The 9889-nt window shown below is 49.7% G+C and overlaps 1 protein-coding gene across 6 annotated transcripts in view; it reads left to right on the top strand.

Annotated features, from left to right (window-relative positions):
* Positions 1-9596, top strand: part of CUNH16orf95 (chromosome unknown C16orf95 homolog) — a 13546-nt gene extending 3950 nt beyond the window's left edge. For 5 of the 6 annotated variants that reach the window (XM_019635042.1, XM_019635054.1, XM_019635029.1 and 2 more), the window contains 4 exons: positions 3342-3488; positions 4320-4356; positions 7171-7381; positions 9485-9596. In XM_019635042.1, the coding sequence (XP_019490587.1) occupies positions 3342-3488; positions 4320-4356; positions 7171-7381; positions 9485-9503 (414 nt within the window). In that variant the 3' untranslated portion in view covers positions 9504-9596. The remainder of the gene's footprint in view (positions 1-3341; positions 3489-4319; positions 4357-7170; positions 7382-9484) is intronic. The other variant, XM_019635036.1, reaches the window with a different exon arrangement.
* Positions 9597-9889: the final 293 nt, after the last annotated feature.

Here is a 9889-nt window from a genome sequence, read left to right as displayed (position 1 = left end):
ATCAGTGTCTTTCAAAGAGCAGAAGTTTTAAATTTTGATGAAGTCTAATTTATCAATTTGACCTTTTCTAGATCTTGCATAGGTGTGCCCACCCCCAGCACAGCAATGCATCATGCTTTCTATGCATTTCTAAGAAATTTTTTGCCTAACCCAGGGTCAGAAAGGTTTCTTTTATGTTTTCTTGTATAAGTTGTATAGTTTACAGTTCATGTGTAAATCTGTGGTCCATTTTAAGTTGCTTTTAAAAAAAATTTTTTTTTAATTAATTAATTAAATTTTTTTTTTTTAGCTGAGCCATCCTGCCATCTGTTGGCAGCTCAGTGGCAGCTCAGCTTGGGCCGTGAATTGAACCAGTGACCCTGTTGCTCAGAGCTCACACTCTTGAGTGAGCTCTTAACCAACTAAGCCACTCAGCTGGCCTCTTATTACCCTTTTAATATTAGTTGAATTTGTAGTGATGCCATCTTTCTCATTTCTTGTTTTTTAATAAACTTTCAAAGGGGTCAGTAGCTTTAAGATAACTAGGTCATATTGTTCTAGGCAGTGATCATAACCTCAATCTCTTGTTGGTCAGGGTAGGAATTATCCTACCCCTTTAGCAGATAGGCAGACTGAGATCCTAAGAGGGCCAGGGGCTTGTCCAAGGTCACACAGTCAGTCCATAGCAGACAGGGATTAGAATCCAGGTTCCTGGCTTTGAGTCCAGGACTCTCCCCACTGAGTTGTGCTGCTAGGCATTGGGAAGGAGGTGGCCCCGAGCCTAGTCTCCTAGCTGGTCTCCTTGCCTTCGTCCTCTCTAGCTTTGACTGTGCATTTCCTGATCCTCAGCCCTGTGAGTTTTAGCACCGTGGATCTGGCCCTGTCATTCCCCGGGGGCCCCCCATTTTCCTCAGAGTATTGACCACACTCCCTGACACAACCCCTGCGGTCCTTCCTGATCTTGTCCCTTCTTCGGTCCCTAGTCCCCTTTCCACTTGCCCCACGGGCTCCTGTTCCAACAGAAAGAAGGTGTTAGGTTGCAAGTAACAGAAAACTAACTGACAGTGGCTGCAAACAGGGTCTTTGGTAGAGAGGATTCTCCCAGGATTGTGTTTAGGCTTAATGGTGTCTTCAAGGACCCAGATTCTTTCTATCCTTTTCCTCAGAGTGTTGGCATTGTCACCTCTAGTGTTTCTAGATTGTGGCCGCCAGTCTCTTTCTTACGCAGAGATGCACATGGCAGGAAGTGAGCATTTTCTGTGGTCCTCCTAAAAAGGAGGACATAGAAAGCTTACTCTTCCATCGTCTTTCTTATCGGGGGTAAAAAATTCCCAGAAACCCAAGTCAACTTGTCTTTCATCTCTTTGACATCATCTATTCCTGGCTAGGCCCCCGCTGATTGATGCTGAACCTCTGGGACTGGGCTCTTTGCTCCATGAACAAAATTGTTTGTTTGTTTGTTTGTTTGTTTTTTTAACCAGAGAGGAGATGATTGCTGCACAGAGAACCCATAAGGTCTGCTCTGTGAAGTGAGTTCAGTTACCCACGCCCTTGAGGGCTCTCACACAGACACGTGCGATTCTCCTGCCTTCTCCATCTAGCCGGCCTTCTAGGACCTGGCTCAGTGGCACTTTCTCAGGAAGCCTCCTCTGGGTTGGAAGCTCCCTCTGCTCCCTGGCACCCTGATTTTTATTCTCTCTCATGGGCAGTGCTGTGTAGTGCCCCCGCACATCCCACTCTCCATGGGCAGGATGGGGTCTTACTTGGTCTAGCGCAGTGCTTGCCACAGAGCATGCACTCAGCAAGTGCCTGGTGGACTGGCCAGAGTGTCCTCATCCTGCTGACTGGGCAAAGGGGTTACAGGTAAGAGATGCCCATGCCACGGTGGCGAGAGGTGCAGAGGGAGGGGATGGCCCCGAGTGCTCCAGGCCCTGTTACGTCTTCTCCTTTGCAGGAGCCCTCAGATCCCTCAGCCCTTCCCCTGCAGACTCATCTGTTCTTCGCAGCACATCTCACACAGCTCCTGTGGTTTTCCTGGAAGCCTTGGGAAGTCAGCAGCGCCACTCAAAAGTAGCTTTTATTTTTTTATAGAATGTGCGACATGAGCACATGGTTGGAAATTCCCGCCATACTAAAGGGGATATAGTGAACATAATTGTCCCTCCAGACCCCTCTTCTGTTGCCCAGCCCCTCCTCCAAAGCTTCCTGTGTGTCTTATAGATCTTGTGTGTGTGTGTGTGTGTCCTTTCACTAGCGATGTATCACAAGTCACCCAAATACCTGGCTTGAAACAACAGTCCCTGTTATTACTTGTGTGTCTGAGGGTGGCTCTGCTGGGCAGCTCAGCCCCTCGCATCCCTGATCTTGGGGCTGGTGGGCTTGCCCCGGCATGGTCTTCTTGTGGCAATGACAGAGGAGTGAGAGCAGCTGGAAACCTGCGAGGCCCCTTTGGCCCAGGCTCAAATCTGGTTGCTGTTTCTTCCTCCTCATTCTTTTGGTTAGACCAGGCTCTGGTCTAACCGAAGTTGAGGGGTGGAGCCTACCCTGTCCCTGTACTGGAAGGAACTGCAGAACCACATGGCCAAGGGGGAGGCTACAGGGAGGGATTAGGAATTGGACATGACCCACCACAACTCATGTACAAGCAACACTGCATGCATGTTCTTTGAAACAATGCAAATGGTAGCATGCCGTACTTATCATGCTGCATCTCCCACTTCACATCGTGTCAGGACAGACTGGGCCACCTCATTCTTGCCAAAGGCCACGCCATTCCCTGTTGCCCCCTTGTTCCGTCATTTGTTGTCCTTCATTGGCGGGCATTCAGGCTGTTGGTCACGACAGCCGATGCCACAATGAATGTTCTTGTGCACACATTGTTCTGCAAGTAACACGAGTCATCCGGGGATACAGTCCCAGGGGTGGATCGCTGGGTAAGAGATTGTCCATTTGAGACTGATCAATGTTGTCAAAAATGCTAGCAGAGCCCTCTTTATAGCTGAGAATGCTGAGGCTTAGAGGGGCTAAACGTGGGGCCCAAGGGCCGCTCCTGGAGGCCACCAGGCTCAGGACAGACCCAGGTCCCCGGCTCCAACCTGCGTGTCCTGCCCCGGTGCCATGCAGAGCCATACTGCAGAGGTGCAGGTGATGGGTCATGAGGGCAGGGAAAGCATGGAGGTGCCGGCGCCTCCCGCCCCGGGAATGTCATGAAGGGTAGACAGTGCCCCCTCAGCCAGGCCATGGGTGCATGATTATGGGAGGGATGTAGAGAGGAGCTCTCCAGGCCCCATCCCTGAGGCTAAGGGTGTCTGGGGCGTGGCTCCATCCCCCTTTGGACTTTCTCTTCCCTTCTCCTCTGTCAGATCCAAAAGACGATTCGGGTTTGCATCCCCAAAGTCATCAAGACGTGCCTGTGCCGATGCCACTGCTTTGAGGGCCGCCTCCCAATGCCTAAGGATCAGGCCACGATGCCCTACTGGGTGCCTCAGGTCCTGAGATCTCACAAGAAGGTAAGAGGGAGGCTGGCACAGCAGCGAGGCCTGAGAGTGAGGGTGGGCCTTCGGAGGGACCTGGAGAAGAAGAGGGAGGGGGCTGGGTTCTTTCCCCAGAGGCTTCCATTGGTGTCCTATGGGGGAGGGGTCTTCTGAAAGCCATGGCCAGGGCAGCGCAGCAGAGGCTGTGTGTGGGACGGGGCCGGTGTTCTGGTGGGGGTTGGGGACGGGGGTATACTGCTCTCTGAAGAGGGTGCCAGTCTCTGCTGATTTCTTGCCCGACCCCTCTCCTGCCACCTCCTCCTCCTCCTCTTCCTTTCCCTTCCACCACCTCACTTGCTCACCTCCCTGCCTCCTTTTCCTCACCCCCTCCTCCATCACCCCCTCCAGCTCTGTCGGCCTGTCTGAGTATCTTGTCCTTATAGCCCCAGCCTGGGCACACCTAGAGGGTGGCAGTGGGAGGGAGGGTGCCTGGGAAGGACAATTGCTCCGAGTTTCTGTTCTAGCTCTTTGCTCTGTCTGGCTCCTCCAGAGCCCTGGGTCCCAGGGCAGTGACTGCAGGTCGGCCAGGCCCAGCCTTCCTCAGTCGGGGGCACCTCTTCTCCCGTGAGTGTCCTGGGTGGCAGTTCGAGACTTCCTTTCTGCATTGACTCATATTCCTGTTACTGGTTTACTGTCACCGAGTAGCACACTGTCCCCAGAATTCAGACCCAGAGTCCTTTTAAAAGGAGACCAGGGCTGGCACTGTGCACTGGCCATGGCCCCTTAGGAGGTTTCCAGGCCAAATGACTGGCTCTCCCCTGGTGGATCACAGGGGCTGACACATTCGCCCACATGCTTCTCTTTTAGGTGGTGGAAAGGCAGCAGAGCTCTACAGGCACGCAAGGTAATTCAGCGTATGCATGTCTCATCCCATCTGTCTGCCTCGGGAAGGCAGGGTCTCATGACCGTCATGATGGGGATGGGGAGACTTCTCTCACCCCAGATGCCTGTAGCACAAAGAAGGCCACAGACTGGCACACATAGCACTTCTTCCACCTGCTCTCTTTGCCAGGCATCACTAATCACCCACCATCTTTTCCCAACGAACCCAGGGAAGCCTCAGACTTGACCAGTCTACTAGCATTGGCTCTCAAGATGAAGCCAATTTGCAAGCTGGAGCTGTTTTTTTTTAAGCTCTAAGCTTCTATAATTCATGACATAGTGTGTGTGTGTTGTATATACATGTATTTATGACATAGTATATATATATATATATTATATTCATGACATAGTACATATTCCTACATTATATATTCATGACACATCATGTTCGTGATACCATATTTATGCACATGTTTGTTACACAGTGTTTACACGCAGTCATGTTTGTGATCTACCATATATATACACGCATACATTCATGACAGACATAGTACATACATACTCATATGTTCGCAATGCAGTCTATGTTCGTGACAAAGTATATTCATATATGTATACATCTGTGACCCAGGATATGTACAGTTCTACACTCACGTCATACTGTACTAGGAGGTGGCATCTACACCCTGACCATGACTTTTTTGGTCTCTAAAATGAGTGGGTTGGACTTGCTCTTGATAGCCAACACATCTGCTTTCTGTGTTGCATGTGAGTGAAGGAAGTGGCCATGTTCTGTGGGCTTGTATTGCGGCCTCCCCTTGGCATGCTATAGCCAGACTCTGTGCATGAGGACCCTTTGATAGAACCTGTAAACCCAGGAGGGAACGGACGGATCCCAAGAGGTTGGATGGCTGATGCCAGGGATCCTGTGACGGGCGAGTGATTTGAGCAGCCCGCTCAGAGCCCAGCGTCGCGAAGCTGGACAGGACAGGGCTTGGGAAATGAATGGCCACCACCGGACACGCTCACCTCTTCATGCTGCAAAAGATTCACATTTTTTTTTCCCGATTATAAAAGCGACACCATTAGGAGGAGTGTAAATTGTCACAGATTTTGTGGGGGGGGGATGCAATTTGAAGGTGTCTCCTCTCAACTTTCATAATGTGCGTGACCCTTAATCCAGCAAGCCCGCATCTGGGTAACAGCTCTAGACACTCCCACGTACGTGCCTGTCTACAGCAGCGATTGCTTTGGCAAAATACTGAAAGCAACATAAGCGTCTCTCAGTGGGAGGATGGACAGCAGTGGGGGTGTATTTGAAGTGTGGCACTTGCCACCTAGAGTCCACAGCTGTTAGGCACAATGAAATGGGATCCCTACATTGTGACAGAAAAACAAAAACAAGTCTCTGTAGCCCACACAATAGGACTCTATCGATGTAAATTTATTGACTTTTTTCTTATTTATTTATTTATTTATTTATTTATTTATTTATTTATTTATTTATTTATATTCATCAGTGTAAATTTAAAAAGCAAAAGCCCGGTTAGGGTGTAGGTAAAGGCTGCGTGGTGTGTGTCTGAGCTGACAGCCACTGGTAACCCACATGGGCGGGGAAGAGGGCAGGTAAAGGCCTCGCAAAGATTGACTGGGGGGAGGTACATAACGGACAAAACAGATAAAAGAGCTAAAGATCACTTTATTTAAAAAACTTGGCTCCAGTAGGACAAAAACAGTAGGAGAAATTGCTCTTCCTACCTTATAATCACACATTTCTGCGTTTATTTTTTTTGGTGGTTTTTGGCTTTAAGAAAAGCTAAAAGCTCTGTTAGTTTATTGTGGAATCCTGTGCATCAACTGTTACATTGTTAAAAACAAGTATTGATTTTTTACTCCAGCCACTGTTTTATAGTTGAGGCAATTTATGTTAACGTTTCAAGGCTGAAATCCATTCAAGCCAGTGGTGTTCACAGGACAGGACTGAGAGCTCAGCCTCACAGCACAAGAGGAATTAGCATGTGTCTCTTCTCGAGCCTCGTACAGAGGCACTTAAAATGTGGTTTTCTAGCCTTCATAGCCAGCTGATTTCTATTTCAAAGAGAAAAATCCCTATTTTTCATCTTGCATTTTCCTTGCAAAGTGGGGGCTCATTTGCTTTTCTTCTTTATGATTTTGCTGTGGAATCTCTTATAAGGAAAATGCATTTTATGTTAATAGTGTACCTTTATGTCAGTATAATTACAGTGTACATTTTATAGTAGTGGCATACTAATAGCATAATTAAAAAAAATGAGATACAGTATCAGGAGGGCACGTGTTGACCAAAGCAGGTCTGGAGAAAGCTGGAGAGTGTTGAGGAGATGGGAACGCTGGAATCCTATTGGCGATTGTGGTGGCTGCTAACTTTTCATTATGGGAAATTTCAAATACTCAGATAAATCCCATGTTCCCATCACTCGGCTCCTATCTTCAGCTCCTCGCCAACCTGGTTTCATCTGAACTTCACCTACTCTATCCCCCCCCCCAAAAAAAAAGAAAAAGGAAAAGATTAATGTGAAGCACATCGCAGCCAAACACCCTATTCTTTCATCCATAAACATTTCAGGGTGCAGCTCTAAAAGCTACAGACTCAAAACACAGCCATGACTACCCTGGAGTTCAGTGAGCAATCTCTTCACCTCCATGAACATGGCTTGGCGTCCACACCCTGGGACTGTGACCAGCCTTGCTGGGACGCTTGGCTTCCCGCCCTGTGTTCTGGAGGGTTCTCTGGTGTGCAGTGTACAAACCCAAGATGAGCCTGTCCCCACACTTGTGACTCGCTTTCTTCACCTAGAAACCTCCCGGGACTCACGCCCCTGGTACAACTGCTGGCGGATCTGCAGTAATGGAAACCTTGTCCTCAAGTGGCAGCGGCTCCAGGCCCTTCATCATCATCGGAATGGGCCACTGGCCCCCGGGAGGGGACAGAGCCCCCAGGCCCTCCTCCTGCCCCTCAGTCTCCTGCCCCTCCTCCAGGCTATCCTGAAGGTCATCACGGTCATTCGGTGAGCAGGCTCGGGGTGGACGAAGAGGTGGCCCTGGGTCCATCTCACTTCCTGGGCTGCTTCGCCTTGGGGTAGTTAAGGTTTAGTTGAGTCAAGGATGTGGAAGAGCTTTGGTGGTAGTTCAACCAAAGGGTGAGAAGTGGGTGTGGCCGGGATTCCTGTGGTGTGGTTATCACTGTCCAGAGCCTTGCACATATCCGATGCAGGGGCCTTTTTATTCCAGCAAGGTTAGTGGGAGAGCAGCGCAGACGTGTCAGAGCTAAGGGTGGGGAGCGGGGCACCTGAGGGCCACCTACCTTGCTTTCTTCACCTCTTCCCTGTCCCCAACTTCTAAAATTGCCCTGCCCCCCAAAAGACCACCTGTTCCAGTTCCCATCAATTTCTGCCGTATCAGGGTTGAAAGTGGATCTTAAAGTCACCTCGCCCAGCCAGCCCTCTGAGGTTTGAGCACACCTTTGGGGTGGGGACCTGCTGCCTGTCCCCCAGTCAGTATCTTCCCCAGCCATCGAGGACCCCACCAGCCTGGCCCAGGCCCCGTGTTTCTCTCACTTGGCACCTTGCTCAGTCCCTCCCACAGGAAGCCTTCAGGGTGACTCCTGGGTTCAAGGCACAGCCTCCCTTTACCAGGCTGCTTCCTTTAGTCTCCTGAAAAAGCCTGCCTCCTCCTCCAAACTCCCCTCCCCACCACGCCCACAGTTCACCCATTCTCCCCCAACCATTATCTCTATCCAGCCCGGTTCCTTTTCATCACACCTCTATATAAATACATGTAAACACACACAAATATATGAAAATAAAGACATGCAAACATTGGGTTGTCGGAAAAGTCACGACGTATTTTTCTATGTTTTTCGTCACAAAAATGTGTCATGACTTTTCTGACAACCCAATACGTATTAATATGTCAATGTATGCAATTCTAATTTTACATATATTGACTTGTTTTAACTGTCTCCTTCATGTCATTGTAAGAGGAATAGTCTAGAAAATGTCCAGTACCTGAAAACGGTGGTAAGTGTCTTTCTCCCAGGTTTCTAGTTGTTTATAGCAAGCTAGCTTTGTCTTTGTCATGCTGTCATGGTCAGCAGCGGAAGTCCCGCCCCCCCCTGTCTCCTGCTTGTCTGTTCTCGTGTTGAACTCCCTGCAATCACAGATGACCCTGAGATGCACATCCGCTTATGAGTGACCTGGGTTGCAGCCTCTCCAGGGTGTGTGCTCCCAGGAAGGGGGCCAGGTGGGGGGTCTGTCAGCATGGCATGACCTGTGAACATGTGTAGGGTAGGGCAGCAGCATGACATTTTTCCTGCTTTGCCTTTGGAGATTCATCTTTCTTTTTATGTTTGCCAACTCGATGTCAAGTTTAATTGGACTCTATTGTACCCACTCTGGGAAGAGTAAAGAAAGAAACTTGACGGTTAAGTAGTAGACGGTCAGGGAGGGCCAAAAGGAAAATTGCCGATGCTTTTATAGGAGGTGTTTGCTTCTGAGTCAGGCTCTTAGGGCAGAGAGAGGTGCAGGCGCCAGCCAGCTGGTTAGGAGAGATGTCTTGCCTGGCTGGGGTGTATGTGGGGTGCCCTATGAGTTACCCAAAACGGCACCACCAGCTTATCTGAGGAGAAGCCCCTGGCTGCCCATCTGTTGGCCTGGCAGAGACTTGCTAGAATTGTGGAGGCCTCGGGAGAGAGGGCGAGCTCAGAACTTTTCCAACAGGGAGCCCCATAGAGCAGTGATTAAGTCACGCGCTTGCCTTCTTGACCAGCCTGCGGTAGTCTTCATTTCATTTGACTCCTGTCTCGGTTCTGCAAAGCTGGGACTCTCCTCCTCATTCCAGGAGAAAGCGAGCTCTGAGGGGTGGGTGATGGCCTGAGGTTCCATAGCTGGAAAGTGAGCCAGCTAAGACTGCACCCTGGTGTCGCCTCACTGCACCCCTCTCCTGCCGGCTCCTCAGGACAGAGCACATTGGGGCCTGGATGACACCCCCCACTGCTGTGGGGGTATCCCTGACTCTCTTCCCCATGGGGGCTCCCCAACAGGCCCTGCAAGGGCAGTGTGGTCTTAGCTTGGGGACATTTCCTACTAACTGCCTTTCTCTTTGCTTTCCAGCCAGTATTTTTTGGTTTGAAGTTGGAACCTTTAGCTACTGTCAGGAACATCAACAAAAATGCCAGTTACAATCAAGGTCTCCAACGAAAGTCATCAAGTCCGGAGGAGTCTGTGACAGCCACTGTTCTCTCAGATCACATCATTCACACCCAAGATTCAAACCACGTTATTTATCACCAGGTGATTCTTAGTCGGAGCAGGGTTGCTGTAAATGCGGGTGAGAGTCTGTTGTGAATGTAGTCAATAAATGTTATTTGTGAAACTCTGTCAAGTGGCCACTTTTTTGTTGATAACCATTTTTCCTTTGTGAAGGAGTGACTAGTTCTCTGCCTCTGTGTCCCCGTGGGATGGGGCCATCTCGAAGCTTTTCTTCCTTCTGCCAAGGACAGCAGAACCACTAGACGA

The sequence above is a fragment of the Hipposideros armiger genome, unplaced genomic scaffold, assembly GCF_001890085.2.
Source record: "Hipposideros armiger isolate ML-2016 unplaced genomic scaffold, ASM189008v1 scaffold_19, whole genome shotgun sequence".
NCBI lineage: Eukaryota > Metazoa > Chordata > Mammalia > Chiroptera > Hipposideridae > Hipposideros > Hipposideros armiger.
This window is presented reverse-complemented; position numbering and strand designations above follow the sequence as displayed.